General features: G+C 40.6%; 1 protein-coding gene across 3 annotated transcripts in view; it reads right to left on the bottom strand.

Annotated features, from left to right (window-relative positions):
- Nucleotides 1-409: 409 nt before the first annotated feature.
- Nucleotides 410-17,610, bottom strand: part of TNRC6C (trinucleotide repeat containing adaptor 6C) — a 178,718-nt gene continuing 161,517 nt past the window's right edge. For all 3 annotated transcript variants that reach the window (XM_056550082.1, XM_056550083.1, XM_056550085.1), the window contains 7 exons: nt 16,779-16,949; nt 13,097-13,288; nt 12,872-13,015; nt 11,313-11,507; nt 10,645-10,715; nt 8,048-8,187; nt 410-4,876 (listed from right to left, as the gene is read on the bottom strand). In XM_056550082.1, coding sequence (XP_056406057.1) covers nt 4,516-4,876; nt 8,048-8,187; nt 10,645-10,715; nt 11,313-11,507; nt 12,872-13,015; nt 13,097-13,288; nt 16,779-16,949 — 1,274 coding nt within the window. In that variant the 3' untranslated portion in view covers nt 410-4,515. The remainder of the gene's footprint in view (nt 4,877-8,047; nt 8,188-10,644; nt 10,716-11,312; nt 11,508-12,871; nt 13,016-13,096; nt 13,289-16,778; nt 16,950-17,610) is intronic.

Raw genomic sequence — 17,610 nt, 5'->3', positions numbered from 1 at the left:
TGGGAGTTGGAGTGGTGCCTTCTGCTGTTGCGTAATAACAACTACCAGCATGCCCTTTTGTGCATGCTGGGAGTTGTTGCTAGGCAACAGCAGGAAGCATGGCCTCCTCCTGCTGCAGCTCTGCCGGATCCTACCTGACGCCTCTGCTGTCTCCGCTCCTGGGGCCCCGATCCTGCCCCAAAGCCAGGGATTGGGGGCCCCGGGTCCAGGTGAGGACTCTCGACACCCGCTCTCGCCCTCTGGAATAGGGGTGGAGTGGGTGCCGTTAGGGACACCCCCACAGCAGGAATCCTGAATCAGGGCAATCCTGCTGTCCTTAAGTCCCAGGATGTCAGGGCGTACCTGTACGCCCTGGGTCCTTAAGGGGACATAACACACAAGGCAATTACAACCAAACAAAAACAAAAAACAAACAAAACTGCAGTTTATTACGTTTTTAAGAAGCTTCAATATTTTTGAAAGCATCTTTTGGTGCAATTCTTTAACAAACACATTCTAAGAGAGAGAGAAAAAAACAATTAAGCCACACACTTCCTCTTGTCCTTATATTTCAGTTACAGACATTATAAGACACCAAAAAGAAAATCTGACACAGATACTTACTTTTTTGTTTTAAATTCAGTAACATATTTGGAGAGATTAATGTGTCCTGCAAATACTATATACTGTATATTCTTTTATATAATCATACAAATTTTTTTCACATGGAAGAAATGTTCAAATGCCCTGTTTTTTCTGTACACAAATCTCTCCCCCCAGACAATTAGAAGTTGAGTGTTGTGAATGCTCAGAGGACATCTTAAGTGGAGAGTGTCAGGCATCGGTGGTACGCTTCTGAAGGGAGAACTGCTGTGTAGTGGCATTTTTGCATTTAGTTTTTCTCTTTTTTTTTTTTTTTTTTTAAGGTACTCTCCACAACATATGACAAAAAGTGCTCTACAACCTCTTCTCTGTCAGTAAGGGGCACATTATAATACATTAGTTGTGCGCTATGTTGGTCACACTGGCAGAAAAGTGGTTAGCAGTTAAAAAAAAATTAAACTTTTTTTATACAGAATTCCTGCAGACAAATACAGAGGAAAGACAAACTGCAGATTGATGCATGTCACACAAAAGGAACAGTTAACATTTGCTTGTACACAATCAATAGCGTCATGCACTTTCTCGCTGTGTGCCTACAACAACCTGCATTGCTAGTACAGTAGAACTTGTGTATTAACTAATAACCCTTTTGCAGCTATAGACATAAAGGGCAGTAAAACTTTTTTCAGTTTTTCTTTCTCTAAATCTTTGGGAAAATATTGCATCCAACAAAAAAAGAGTGAAACATAAAACATTCTTCATGGAAAGAAGCTTTGTCAGACACTATGTTCACTTTGTTTGTAAACCTTTTGAACCTTCTTAGTCTTCTACATAAAAAAAAAATATATATATATATTTATATATTAAAATTAAAAAGCACAAGTAAGTGCTGGAGAGCAACATAATGCACGTCAAGAAGTCAAGAAGCAAAAAAACAAACAAACAAAAAAAAAAAAAAACTAAATTCTAAACCAATGACCCATTTTGGAGTGCCACAATTTTAAGGATTGTCCCAGTGCCTGTAACAGACTAATTCTAATCATGAAGTAAGATAAGAGAGGGGAAGAACCCTCCCATGTCACAGTCTGTTCTTCTGCCCATCTAGGGGCAGCATATGGCAGACAGAGGTAGCATTATGAAGTAATACATACAATATTATTGTTGAATAAAACCCCACCCTCAACAAACATAAAATGGGGTTACAATACACAGGTTGTACTGTCTAAAGTCATTTCCCCCATCTGCTTTGCCAAAAGATTGAGCAAGGGATGTTCAATATTTGCACAGGACAAATTAGTTTGGACTAAAAATCTAGCACACACACACAAAAAAAAAAAAATGGTAGTTCTGTCTCAAACTTGGCTTGTGCATAGATCAGGATCCTATATAAAACACTCCAGTACCCCAAGGGATGGAGACCCAGCTGGTACTGAAGGCATTTAACACCAACCCTGTTGAAACAGCCCATAAGGCAGAACAATTCATGGGCTGTTTTAGCAAATAGAGATGGCACCAGCCATTGTGGAGATCCAAATCATACAATTCATAAAACCACTTAAAGCTTATCACTCACAGTCCATCCTGCCCTTTTGATAACACCAAAGTGGACCCCAAAAAACTTGAAACAGGAAAGGTTAGGCCTACTTTACATTACAGCCTGTTTGCAATAAAGAAGGTCTTTCCATCAGCTCTCTGGAAAATAATCTTGTTCTTGTTTTTAACTTAAACAGCCAAGAAATTCATTGTTTTTGATTCAACATAAAGCAATATTTTTTTTTAAACATATAAAGCACTCTTGAAACATTTTGAGTCCATTATTTGGTAAATATGTAACTGCTACAAACAGGGATTGTTTGCCTTCCTCTTGTACGTATTCAGTTCTTCCCCCTTATAATTTTTTTTCAGTGCTTGAAGCTGGGTAGTTTTTCTTTTTTTAGCATTTTCTTTTTCATCTATTTAATTTTTTTCGTAAATATTTTTTTAAATTTTTCTTAAAAATACAATGAAATGGTTTTGTGGTGTACTACTCCTCTGGAAATGTCACATTTTCCTGAGAAAGATATCCACGATGTGCAAGATAGTGATCAAAAAGATTTTTTTTTTTTTCTGATTTTCGTTCACCAACAAAGAAAAAAAAAAAAGGACAAAAAATGTAAATTATAAAAAAGGGGAAACAAAAAATGTTGCACAGCAATGGCTAACGTTATTTTTTTTCTGTAATAAAACACTGGTACTTTCCCCGAGATGTAAAGGAATAGCTATTTGAAAATATAGTTTTGAAATTCAATGGAAGTATTTTTTTTCCTGTTTAGTGATTTTACAATTTTTATCTTTTTTTTTTTTTTTTTTTTTTTACTTTTTTTTTTTTTATGTACTTGTTTTTGGAGAAAAGCAGAAAACACAGAATAACATAAAACAAAGAGTTTTGTAAACAGGTTAGAGCCAGGGGAGGCTTCTGCATTTAAACGCAGTTCAAAACCTGCATTCTGCAGTGTTCCTTTTAGGGATCTGCTCATGGCGGCTGCTCCAGTTTGCAAGTCCAAGGGCCAAAGCAAATTCCCCAAATAGATGCAAATGTCCATCAATATGCATTACTCCCAAGGATGAATCATTGGAAAGGTAGACAAACATTTGTGACTTTTTCTTCAGAGATTGCAATTTTTTTTTCTTTCTTTTTTTTGAAAAATAAGTCCTTGAGTAAACATAGATACGTGTTAACTCTGTCCCTCTTTCCACACTCAGAGAATATATGTGTATGTTTGTGTGTGTATATGTATACACATACATATATACGATCATACATATAAGTTTTTTAACCAGATTGGTTAACCGCAAGGTCTTGATGCGGCATTGAAAATTTCAGTGCAAAGTCAAAAGGTGAAAATAAAAGTATATAACTTCAAAATAAATCTATTCCAAAACTGACCTAAAAGCAATACTAACCCCAATATAAGAAACACAAAAGGAAAAAAAAAAAAAAAACGACAATAAAAACTTTACCCCCAAAACTGCTTATAGATTTTTTTTGTGCACAGAACTGTGGGTTGTAATAGCAAACAGTAATATAGAAAAAAAAGAGGGATGGATTTCAGAAAAGGAACCTGTGCACACATTTATATTGTATGTCACCTCTTGGAAACCATGTGACGTGCCCCTTTGAAAGTGCATAGACACTTATACAAACAGTATAGCTGAGGCCCATAACCCTAATAGAAGCAAATATGGAGTAGACCTGCTGGATTCAAGTATATCTATGACTGATATGAAGCTTTAGAACAAGTTTTAGAGGTGGGGGGAAAAAAGAAAAAAAAAAAAAAAACAGGAGCAAAGGCTCTGGATAAAGGTTATGTGCATAGGCAGATCCAAGAGGGATGTAAAACTAGAGCCTTCATTCCATTGTTTCCGTACCAATATAAACTTCATACAGAACAACAAGAATATGCAGATCTTGCTTCTGCCCCTATGACTGATGGGCCCCATCTGATGTGCATAAGAGACCAAGGCTTGTTTTAAAAATAGGCTTTTAAATCCCACCCTACTATTCCCTCTGCCCTCAAAACAACCCTCTCCAGCCCTGTGGTATGAAAAGTGCCCTTACTTTCGAGTCCCAGCAAAAGCAGCGTTGATCTTTTATTCTTCTTTGAACACTTAAAAACTTAAGAAAATTGCTTGACCACTTGTACTAAGAGAAACAGATCCTCCCCCTTTCTCCTGAACCCTTCCTTTCCCCTTCCCTCCCATGCCCCCATACTGTTTCTTTGAACAGTTCACAAGGGTGCAGTAGGGAGGATGAGAAGGAGAAGATACTGCATGGAGAGAAGAAGATTAGTCTTCACAAGCCTGGACTGGAAAGGACTGGATATTATTTGTTTCGAAGTTTTGAGTTAGTGCTGATGATTTATAAAATTCATAGCATTGAAGTGCAACATTTCTTCAAATTGATTCCCCACTCAGCAAGTCTCCTGGTAGAAGAGTGTTGAGAGGTGTTGGACTGCGAATAATCCTTGCATCGTCTGATCCAGGTGGGCCCCACAAACTGCTGGAGTACTGAGGGACACTGCCCCAAAGAAGGTCATTGCTTCCCTTGCCACTTAAACATGGAGGATTCCAGTGAGCGGTATCATTGCGCACCATACTGTGAGAGCCCCCACCTCCACCCAGTCGAGGCTGACTATTCCCAGTGTTAGACTGCCAGCTGGAAGTGGGGGGCAGGCACTGCCCTTGTGCCAAGAAACGATTCACTTCTTCTTCACCAGCAAATTCTGCCAGAATAGTAGTGTTGCTCAAGACACACCTGCACATAAAAAAAGTTTCAGGAATTTAGGTTCAAATGAAGTTCATTATTTATCAGGTTTATAATAATAAAGACATACCACTGTGGCAAAAACTCACTAAGTTAGAAATGTTCATTAACTTTGCAGTTTAAGGATACATGTATGTCTATACATCTATTGCCACAGTCGAAAACAGCCAAACCATTTGATTTGTGCAATTTACGTAAGATTTTAAAAGTAGTTGTGCATGAGCTACATTATTTAAGTGTCTTTCAGAGTTACGTAAACAGTGTAGCTTAACCCCTTAACGGGTTAACCCCTTAACTGCCCGGCAATAAACCTTTAGACGCCACGATCAAAGTTGCTCACTGGACGACGGGAGGGTCCTCACCTGACTCCTCGTCGTTTGATCGGCGATCTACTGCTCCATGACTGCGGAACAGGCTAGAGCAACAGAGCGCTGGTAACACTGATCAATGCTATGCTGTGGCATAGCGTTGAACAGTGTATGCAATCAAATGATTGCATGGTATAAAGGGCTTTAAAAAAATTACAAAATTAAAAAGTAAAAAGTGGTAAAAAAAAATTATTTGAGAATAAATGTGAATAAGCCCCCCCTAATAAAAATGTAAATCACCCCCCTTTTCCTATTTTTTTTTTTAATAAAATAATGTAATAAAAAAAATACTCCTCTGTACCGCCGCGTGCGTAAATGTCCAAACTATTAAAATATAAGGTTAGCTAAGCTAAAAACTACAGAGCATGGCGCAAAAATTAAGCCCCTCATATAGCCCCATACGCAGAAAAATAAAAAAAGTTATAGGGGTCAGAAGATGACAATTTTAGTAAAATAAATAAAACCTACCTGTAACCGTATAGACCTACAGAATAAAGATAATGCGTCACTTTTACCAAAAAACGCACTGCGTAGAAACGGAAGCCCGCAAAATGGCTTTTTTTTTCATTTCACACCAAAAATAATTTTTTTTGTTTCGCCGCAGATTATGTTATAAAATAAGTAATGTCATTACAAAGTAAAATTGGTGTCGTAAAAAACAAGCCCTTATATGGGTCTGTAGGTGCAAAATTGAACGTGTTATGATTTTTAATAGATGAGGAGGACAAAACTAAAGTGCAAAAACGAAGATTGGTCCATAAGGTGAAAATGGGCTGAATCCTTAAGGGGTTAACGTCACAGGACATAAATGTACATCCTGGTACTTAACGCACCAGGACATAAATTTACAACCTGTACATTAGCAGTGTTTGCATCATGCATGCCAGGTCCCGGCTGCTATCAGCAGCCAAGGACCTGCTGGTAATGGTGACATCCAATCATCCAAAATTGCAGCAGGAGGTCCCCTCACCTGCTTCATCATCCCAGGGTCTTCTTTTCTAGTCTGACATTAAGCAGACCAGAGAAGTAGATGTGCTATGCCTATGCATAGCACTGTTCAGTATCTGCAATCTAAGGATTGCTATAGATAGTTTCCTATGGGGACATAAAGAGTGTAAAAAAAAAAATAGCAAAAAAAAGTAAACAAAAAAAAAAAAAAAAAAAAACATTTTTTTAAGCCCCTCCCCCAATTAAAACTTAAATGGCCACTTTTTCCCATTTTACCCCAAAGAGCATTAAAAAATATTGTAAATAACCATATTTGGTATCTTCGCGTGTGTAAATGTCCGAACTATCAAAATATAATGTTAATGATCCTCTACGGTAAATGGCGTAAAGGAAAAAAAAAGGCCAAAATTGCAGCTTTTTTGTCACATTATATGAAATTTTTTTTGAAATGAATAAAAAGCGATTAAAAAGTTACATATATGCACAAATTGAACTGATAAAAACTACAGATCAAGGTGCAAAAAATTAGCCCTCATACAGTCCCTATATATGAAAAAATTTGAGAGTTTAGGTGGTCAAAATAGAGTGATTTTAAACATGCTGATTTGTAAAAGTATGATTTTTTTTAAATTTATTTTAAAGCATTACAATAATAGAAAACCATGTGGGGATCATTTAATCGCATTGACCCACAAAATAAAGGGAACATGTCATTTTTACTGTAAAGTGTACAGCGTGAAAACGAAATCTTCCAAAATTAGCAAAATTGCGGTTTTCTTTTCAATTTCCACAAACAAATAATATTTTTTTGCTTGCGCCATACATTTTATGGTAAAATGAGTGATGTCATTACAAAGGACAATTGGTCGTGCAAACAAGTCCTCACATATAAAAATATGAGTTATGATTTTTAGAAGGCGAGGAGGAAAAAAACAAAAATGCAAAAAAAATAATAATAATTTGGCAGTGTACTTAAGGGGTTAAAGGTCTACGCCATTTGAGCAACTCTTATTAATGACAGTATGAATTACAAAAACTGCATAACTTAAAGGCTTCTTTGTTTTTTAGCTTCCCGACCATATCTTACCGGCCGCAAACAGGCCAGATGGGTCTGGGAAGCCTTTTGGCTATACTATTGTTGCACACTAAAACACCTAAAATAATAGAAGAAAAAAACTAAATACAATGATTTATCTAGGCCACATGAAATCCTAACAAGAGATAACTATAAATATTGACTGTTTTAGGGAACATGTCAACAGATGTATTGTGCCCTATTCATTGGCAGCATAAGCATGGTGACAGGGACCCTAAATAAAATGCTGTTTTAATTTTAACTCCCCGTCAAACACTACAGTCTACTGAATGAGTGTTTGCTCACTAGTCCACAATATTCATGAGCAGCTGCCCAGGCCCAACCAGCAGTGATTGGCAGTGTTCTGCCTGTGACGAGTTGAGACAGAATGCTGCAACTCATGACTATCGCAGCTTTCTACTGAGCTCACAAGAGGGATTTTATGAGATCTCAGATAGGGCAGCATAAATCTGGGGCAACTCTCTAAGTCCTTCAATACAAAAGTTTAGAAAAAGAGGCTTCTGGCGAGAAAAAATAATAATAAGCTGTACTATAAACTCAAAGGGGGAGATTTATCAAAACCTGTCCAGAGGAAAAGTTGCTGAGTTGCCCATAGCAACCAACCAGATCACTTCTTTCATTTTTGAAAAGGCCTCTGAAAAATTAAAGAAGCGATCTGATTGGTTGCTATGGGCAACTCAGAAACTTTTCCTATGTACAGGTTTTGATAAATCTCCCCCAAAGTGTATAAGTAGTTATAATGGAACTTACATGTGTAAGGACTTCTGGGCTTTTGCAGCTTCCTCCTTTGAGCTGTACCTGACCACAGCATTGCCTTGAGTAAGGTTCAGATGGAATGTTATTAGAGGGCCATGCTGCAGGCACAGTGTCCTCAGTGTTGAACCATCAATCTGTTTCATAAGAGAGAACCATTTTGTGATGATCAGCTTGCTAACAAACAGAGATACCGGAAAACCCCTTTAAAGGGGTATTCAAGGGTTTTCTAACTTTAAACTATCCTGTCTATTATGCAAAGTTATGTTCGTTCTACACTTACTTTGTGTACAGCTCTGTCCACTTTTTCTTGTTTATATGGTGTTCCCAGGTTCAGCATTCCATTGTGGTATCAATGATATTTGTTTCGAGCCTATTCCGCGATCCTTTGTGGCTCGAGACAACAGCTGAGGTCCGGGGGGCTTGGCTTTTTCTTTTCTGACAAGCCAGCCCCCTGATGACATGTGCAGTCAATCTGTACTTCCCGACAAGCCAGTGTCACATGATCTCAGCAATCTGCAGAATGCGGGGACGCTACGTAGCGACCGCCGGCATGTCTGGACGTACAGATGGACTGCACAAGTCATCAGGAGGCTGGATTGTCAGGAAAGACAAGAAGAAGCCAAGACCCCTGGCATCAGCTGCTGTCTAGAGCCACATCGCGGAATAGGCTCAAGACCAGCGTCATCAATACCACAACGGAATGCTGAATTTCGGGGGACTGTAAAATCAAGAAAAAAATGGAAGATCTGCGGCAGAGCCATACACCAATTAATGAAGAACTAACATAACTTAGCATAATGGGCAGGATAGTTTAAAGTTAGTAAACCCCAGAATACCCCTTTAACTCCCTTAAAACATAAGTATCAGCACATTGAAATATAACTAGCAGATCATTCTCTTCCCAGATATCTGCAGTTGGAGGAGGAGTTGGGAGGCCCCCAGACACATGAGATGGTTGACAGGTCTCATGATCCATCTAACAAGCTCTCACAAACTACGAAACAAGTAGAGAGAGCTACTCCAACTTTCTAGTACACTCATTTAATGAATTAACTCCTCATGTACATATACTACATTTAAAGGGGTATTCCGGGCAAAATTTTTTATCCCCTATCCAAAGGACCCCCCGCATCTCCCTGCAGCTCCTGCATTCTATGCGGGAGCTGCGTCTCCAGTTTCGGAAACCTCCGGGTTTTCATACTGGGGATGCAAAGTCACGCCACGCCCCCTCCATTCATGTCTATGGGAGCCCCCTCCCATAGACCTGAATGGAGGGGGCTCCCAGTGGCAGGTCCCCTGCAATCAGACATCTTATCTGCTATCCTTTGGATAGGGGATAAAATGTTTTTGCCCGGAATACCCCTTTAAGAACATAATACCATTGCTGCAGATTTAGGCCTTAATTGTGGCTACATTATGGTTTTGTGTGATATCCATATATTTAACTCTAAGCATAAGATTTTATCCTCTTAAAAAAAAGTTCTAAGGGCTTTCAACTTCCTTATGAATCCATGAGAGAACAAATAGTGGCATGCTTCATTAGATTGTTTCTACAGAGTATATGATGCCACCAGATGACAGCACACAGAAGGACTTAATAACTACCAGTTACAAGGATTTCAGCAGAAAGGGAACTACTATGATCATGATTACACAAAATGTAAAGGCTGGCAGCAACCCTCATCTTCAGTGCTAGTTTGTTATTAGCATACCTCTACTTCTCTTCCCATCTAATACATACACAATGTATATCAATCTTAAATGGAACTAGGAATCGACCGATTATCGGTATAGCTGATATTATCGGCAGATAATCACGATTTTGGGCATTATCGGTATCGGCAATTACGTTGCCGATAATGCCCTGCCCCCCACCGCATCGCCGCCCCCCGTAGTGCTGGGCGGTATACCGGTATGGATTTTTGCCCATACCGCTATACCGGTTGGGCCCCTCCCCCACCCTCCGAGTCAATAAAAAAAAATTTAACTTACCCGTAATGGGGGTGGTCCGGGCCATCCATCCTGTAGTGTCTGGCGGCATTACGGGTGGAGGGTGAACCGGTCCGGGCTGTCCTCCTTCTCCGGGGGTCCTCTTCTCCATTCCGGGCAGGCTCCGGCCTAGTACGCTGCATAGATGCCGCTACGCCGTGACGTCAGGTGCGTTGCTGCGCACGGGTGTCACTGCGCAGCGGTGTCTATGCAGCGTTCTAGCCCGGAGCCTGCCCGGAGTGGAGAAGAGGACCCCCGGAGAAGAAGGACCGCCCGGACCGGTTCATCCTCCACCCGGACCACCCTGACCGGTAGGGGAGAGAGAAGCTGGTGGTGGTGGCGGCGGCGGCCTATGGCACCGCAAAAGCCACCGCAATGCATTGATTTAAAGCGCCCGCTTTAAATCAATGCTCTGCAGCGGTGTCGAGGGGGGATAAATAGCCAATAACTTATACCGGAATATCGGTATAAGTTATCGGCTATCGGCCCTAACCTCCACCGATTATCGGTATCTGCCCTAAAAAAACGATATCGGTCAATCCCTAAATGGAACCCCAGTTTGATTTCAGCCTGGCACACTTTTATTTGTAGCATCTCAATACCTGTGGTGTAAGATTGCGCAGGACCAGCCAGCTACTTGATCTTCCTGAACTGTCTGCGCTCCAAGTTGAACCTGAAACAGTAAATATGCAAGTCTTTGATACAGCCTGAACATTACTTTCTGTAATTCTAAATCATGATAAGTAGAGCTGGGACATTATAGCCGGAAAGGAATCTTTAAGACAGATAGTAAGGCCACAGCAGCATGGCCCCTCATTGCTGATGTCCTTATTGTATATGATAGAAAATGTGACCAGGTCTCTCATGTTAAAGTGTTAGTTTCCCCCACTGATAGCTTAAGTTAATAGAAAAAATTATCAGTTAAGTGCTTGTTTTCCCTGAAAGCTCCTCACTGCAGGAAACTAGTTTTATAAATAAAAAGTCTATAGAGCCCATCTCCTGCAATGTGAAGAATGTGGGGGGGGGGGGGGGGGGGGGTTTCTCCCTGCTTGTTATTGTGATTAGTGTGGGTTTTAACCTCTACTGATCAAAACCTGACAGTGATTCTTTAGTCACTAGCCTGTGATCAAAGATACCACTTTTATATCTGTATTTTATTTATTTTATATTGTATTTAAAATATAATGATTTATAATGGTGTCCCAGTTTGTAGTGAGGTTGAATCATTGTGTGGTGAATGGCAAAGCAAAGCAGCTAAACATATACATACCTGTTGAGTACGAGCTGGTCCAGCCCAGCTGGTTTGAGCCCCAGGCGGAGGAAGGCTTGGCATTAGTCAGTCCAGGTGGTGGTCTTGTTGGAGCTGTAGTGTTTCTCGGTACTTTCCACAACTCATGAGACAAGGATGCTTGACTGTGGGAGATGGGGCTTGATGACCAGGTGGACTTTATATCAGACAGTTTTGCTAAGGGAAGATAAACATTTTTTTACTTTTGACACTAAATCCAGAATTCTACTTAAAAAAATTGTTATATACGCTGCTCAAAAAAATAAAGGGAACGCTTAGACTTAAACAACACAATGTTACTCCAAGTCAATGACACTTCTGTGAAATCACACTGTCCACTCAGGAAGCAACACTGATTGACAATCAATTTCAGACAACAGACAACAGGTTGAAATGATATTGCAGGTAGTTAAGCTCATCCAGGATGGCACACCAATGTGAGCTGTGGCAAGAAAGTTTGCTGAAGAAGCTTTGTGCAAGGAGGAGCAAGAGGAGCACTGCCAGAGCCTTGCAGAATGACCTCCAGCAGGCCACAAATGTGCATGTGTCCACTCAAATGGTCAGAAACAGACTCCATGAAGGTGGTATGAGGGCCCGACGTTCCACAGGTGGGGGTTATGCTTACAGCCCAACACCGTGCAGGACGTTTGGCATTTGCCAGAGAATACCAAGATTGGCAAATTCGCCACTGGCAACCTGTGCTCTTCACAGATGAAAGCAGGTTAACACTGAGCACACATGACAGATGTGACAGAGTCTGGAGACGCCGTGGAAAATGTTCTGCTGCCTGCAACATCCTCCAGCATGACCGGTTTGGCAGTGGGTCAGTAATGGTGTTTGGCGGCATTGCTTTGGGGGGCCGCACAGCCCTCCATGTACTTACCATTTGGTATCGAGATGAGATCCTCAGAACCCTTATGAGATCATATGCTGGTGCGGTTGGACCTGGGTTCCTCCTAATGCAAGGCAATGCTAGACCTCCTGTGGCTGGAGTGTGTCAGCAGTTCCTGCAAGAGGAAGGCATTGATGCTATGGACTGGCCCACCCGTTCCCCAGACCTGAATCTGATTGAGCACATCTGGAACATCATGTCTTGCTCCATCCACCAACACCACGTTGCACCACAGACATTCCACGAGTTGGCGGATGCTTTAGTCCAGGTCTGGGAGGACATCCCTCAGGAGACCATGCGCCACCTCATCAGGAGCATGCCCAGGTGTTGTAGGCAGGTCATATGGGCACGTGGAGGCCACACACACTACTGAGCCTCATTTTGACTTGTTTTAAGGACATTACATTGGATCAGCCTGTAGTGTGGTTTTCTACTTTGAGTGTGACTCCATATTCAGACCTTCATGGGTTGATAAATTTGATTTCCATTGATACTTTTTGTGGGATTTTGTTGTCAGCACATTCCACTATGTAAAGACGAAAGTATTTCATATTAATTCATTCATTCATTCAGATGTAGGATGTGTTATCTTAGCGTTCCCTTTATTTTTTTGAGCAGTGTATGTAGGATAAATTAAAGACTCTAATACCTCCACTCTTTAGCAGATAGCGGTTTACATCCTGGATTGTGGTGTTAATGGTGGGTCCAGTAGGGACACTTCCAGGGGTCACATCGGGATCATTCTCAGGATCAATATTTTGCAGACCTTTCCAAGGCACTCCAGGATGAAATTCTACATATAGAGATTTCATTTATTTACTTTTCAAATGCAAAACCTTGTTCTAAACTTGTAATTTTAATATCAGATACTTACCAGGAGGCCAGTTAATACTGGATCCATTTGAGATTTTCTCATTTTCAGATTTGGCACGTGACCAGCTATCAGAAACAGCAACAGGGGGGCTTGTTGGAGATTCATTGTTTGGGAGAAGGTCATATCGGCTGTAGGAGTCCTCTATGGATGGCTTCACAGGAGGGCCAATACTTAGGTTCCCTGGCAGATTACCTGATCAGAAAAACAAAAAAATTTTAAGAGATTAACACAACAAACCATATTTGCCAACAGTAAAATTCCAGACATCGGACTTAAATGTATGACATGGTGGGATGGTACGTCCACATAGTTTAGAAGGTTAATAAATAGTCAATAGTCCATCAAATTCAACCTAAAACCCTATTGTGTTGATCCAGAGGAAGACAAAAAAAAAACATGAGGCGGATGCCAATTGCCCTATGACAGATGAAAAATTCCTTCCAGATTCCATTCACAATAAATCACTGAATCAATGTTCTATCCGCATAAATCTAGTATCCATAATTTATTACATACTGTACTTAATATTATTATTATTATTTATTGTATTTTCAAGAAAAATATCCAGGCCCTCCCTTGAACTTGTTTATCATACACGGAGAGTTCCGTAGTCTCACTGCTCACAGTAAAGAATCCTTGTCTGTGATGGTGAAACCTTTTCTCTAGACAAAGATTACTGGTCATGATTACCGGCCTAGGTATAAAAAGATCATCAGAAAGATCTCTGTGTTGTCCATTTATATACTTGTACATTGTGATCAAATTGCCCCCAAAATGTCTTTTCTCCAAACTAATTAAAGACTAAACCGATCAGGATGTGGATTTGCCTCAAGACCCATGAAGGTCTATGGAACTTCAGGAAAACCCTAATACGGATCAATTTAGTTTTGGGTAAGTCTTGGACTACAAAATTGCCAGGAGATTTAAAGGGGTATTCCAGGCCAAAACTTTTTTTTATACATATCAACTGGCTCCAGAAAGTTAAACAGATTTGTAAATTACTTCTATTAAAAAATCTTAATCCTTCCAATAGTTATTAACTTCTGAAGCTGAGTTGCTGTTTTCTGTCTAACTGCTTTCTGATGACTCACCTCCCAGGAGCTGTGCAGCTCCAATGGGGATCGTGACATCATCATTGAGCAGTTAGACAGAAAACTTCAGAAGCTAATAACTATTGGAAGGATTAAGATTTTTTTAATAGAAGTAATTTACAAATCTGTTTAACTTTCCGGAGCCAGTTGATATATATAAAAAAAAGTTTTTGCCTGGAATACCCCTTTAAACAGAGAACCTGTTGCTGTACTATTATTACTAAAACACTGCTATGCATGCCATAGTTATACAACTTGACTAGATAGGCTTAGGAGTCTCCCCATGCCAAGAGCTGAGCCCACTCCATACCCAGCAGCTGACATCCACAGTCAGCTTTCAGCATCACAGCTAGATCTGATGTTGACTAATAGGGGAGAGATTTGATGTGTATGGACCTGTGTGTCGACTTATAATTATAATAGGAACACTCGGGTCATAAAAGCTTATTTTTATTGGTATACATTAAAATAAAAGCACACACAAAATATTTAAAGGTATACGGATAAATAACACAAATTTTGGCAAACACAGCTGATCCTTGATGCTGGATCAGTTACTGACGGTTATACTACACTGGCCCTACTTACTTTATTGTAATAAATGAATACGCCTGTTGCTCATCTCACTGAACAATTAATTTGTCATGGTGTGACATAGGGAGGTATTGATAAATCAATGGTATGCTAAGATGAAGAGACCCAGGTGGGTATTATATAGGTGGCGTCCAGTATTATGGTGTATGAGCCATAGAGATGCCGGGATGCCCGCAGTTTGTGAATGGATCAGGGCTTGCGGTGGCAATGTGGCCACATTGCCACCGCAAACCCTGATCTATTCTAGTACTGCTCTAATCAGAGTTCCCTGGTAGGGTCTCATCCTTCATTGTTCCCATCTTGAAGTTCACCTATCCTGATACTTACCCTAAGCTAAGTCCTACCTATATTAAAGGAGTACTCTAGCGCAAAATAACTTATCCCCTATCCAAAGGATAGGGGATAAGTTATAGATCGCGGGGGCTCCCTAGAGCTGGGGCCCCCCGGGATCTCCTGGATGGGGCCGCGGCAGTCTGCCGAAAGTGAAGTTTCGTCCCCAGCAGAAAGCCGCGGCAGACACTCCCCCTGCATGTATCTCTATGGGATTCATGGAGGGGGCGTGTCGGCCGCCGCGTCATGCAGGGACGAAACGCCCCCTTTCCTGTATATTGCCGCGGCCCCGTACCGAAGATCGCGGGGGGCCCCAGCGCTCGGACCCCCGCGATCTATAACTTATCCCCTATCCTTCGGATAGGGGATAAGTTATTTTGCACTATAGATGTCCTTTAACCTCTGTCAAACCATTGATGTTATCTACACATCTAATTGTCACTCTGAACCTAAAACTAAGAGGACCATTAAATACATTGACGCAGTCTTACCACTGGGAATAATAATCCTCCTAGACTACCATCTATATAATACCGACCTGGGTCTCTTCATCTTAGCATACCATTGATTTATCAATACCTCCCTATGTCACACCATGACAAATTAATTGTTCAGTGAGATGAGCAACAGGAGTATTCATTTATTACAATCTTGCCTCCTCTGCACACTAGTCCCTGAAGAGTTGTGCCGCTTGGAAATGCGCCACGACGAAACGGGTTGGATTTATGTTGCTTGATTTTGACTAGCATTGTATGTGATCACTGTACTGAGTGTATATAAGTGTTTACTATTTCTACACTCACCGAATACCGTGTGGAGGTCTATGCAAACCAGCAAATAGATGACTAACGGTTTGCTATTTACTTTACTGCACCTGGTGCCTTCCTTTCCCTCCATTATTAGGGAGAGGTAGGAGGTTCCGGTTGCAGGTTGGCATTCTCTAGTAAGGCCTCCCTGCAGTAACAGGTAGAGAGGGGGTCCTTGTGGACTAGTAGGGCCAGTGTAGTATAATCGTCAGTAACTGATCCAGCATCAAGGATCAGCTGTGTTTGCCAAAAATTTGTGTTATTTATCCGTATACCTTAAATATTTTGTGTGTGCTTTTATTTTAATGTATACCAATAAAAATAAGCTTTTATGACCCGAGTGTTATTCCTATTATCTAATGTTGGTTATTTAATCCCCTAGATACTATTGTCAATGGCAACGGTTGCATCTAGCAGTTAGAAGCCTCTTTTATGTCTGTAATCTGATCATGGGGTACCATTGGATTGTCAGATCAGCCAGGGGCATTATGAATGCCTGGGTGGCTGCAATCATTAGGCTGTAGTACAATCTGCAGGGACAGAAACAGTTGGCTCTGTATACTGAAAAGTGGCAATTGCCTGGTTACTGCAGCTCAGTTACTGTTCAGTGCAATGGGAGCTGAGCTGACCAGGCAAGGCCACTGGGCAGAGAATGGAGCCAACTGATTCTCACCCTACTCACAGTGCAGATCTGGACGTTCAGTGGTGGTGCAAGGTCTTGCCATCCATATGTGGAATTGGAAAACCCCTTTAAGGAATGAAACACTTAATCTGTAAAAAGTTAATGTTGGAACATACAACTAAAATAGTAAAAACACTGCTGCCCTAAATTCGGAATATATCTTATGTCTTGTGTCTTACTTGGTTTTCCAGGGCTAGGGTCAAGAGGTGAAGAAGAGTTTGCCAAGCTTTCCATTGAGTTGGGGTGAGTCCATTGAGGCAGACGAGATTGAGATTGTGATGTATCCTTCATTGACAGACCACTAGTCATGTCCATACTGTTTACATTCATGGTGGGATTTAATCCAGGAACTGCAAAGAAAAAGAAGGTTTGCACATTAGGCAGCATGCTTTTATAATAATTCCTTTATTCATATAACACCAACATATTCCAAAGCACGGTACAGAGTTTTGACCACATTTTGTCACGTGATTAGTTAATACAGTTTCCGTATACGTTTTAAATTTGATAACCGTACGGAACAATATTTAAAACCATATGCCAAAAGATGCATCAGGTTGTGTCCATTTTGCATTCTGTATGGTTTTGTCTTTTTTTTTCCTGTAACCAAAACCGTAGCCTACCACAGTTTTTGGTCCGGGTGAAAAACCGTATTGAAACGTATATGTTTTATTAATTGATTTTTAACATGGGAGTCAATGGAAACCATACAGAACCGTATGTGCGTACGGTTCCATACGGTTTTCGACTTTGTACAGTTTTTTTCTTGGAATTTCAATCAAACAAGTGAAACTTTATTCATAATGGAATGAAAAAGTTTAAAACGTATGCGTTTTTTTCCTTACAAAACAGATGCAACCGGACATAATTTTTCAAACTGCATACAGTTTTCAACCGTATACGGATTAAAATTTGTACACACGTGTTAATACAGTTTAGTCTGGTATTGAGGAATCCGTTTGAGGAAACCTGATACGGGAACTGTGTTGCAAAAAAGTGATGTGAACCCAG

Source organism: Hyla sarda, chromosome 13, assembly GCF_029499605.1.
Source record: "Hyla sarda isolate aHylSar1 chromosome 13, aHylSar1.hap1, whole genome shotgun sequence".
NCBI classification, from domain to species: Eukaryota; Metazoa; Chordata; class Amphibia; order Anura; family Hylidae; genus Hyla; species Hyla sarda.
The sequence above is the reverse complement of the archived record's forward strand: the minus strand, read 5'-3'. Positions and strand labels throughout refer to the sequence as shown.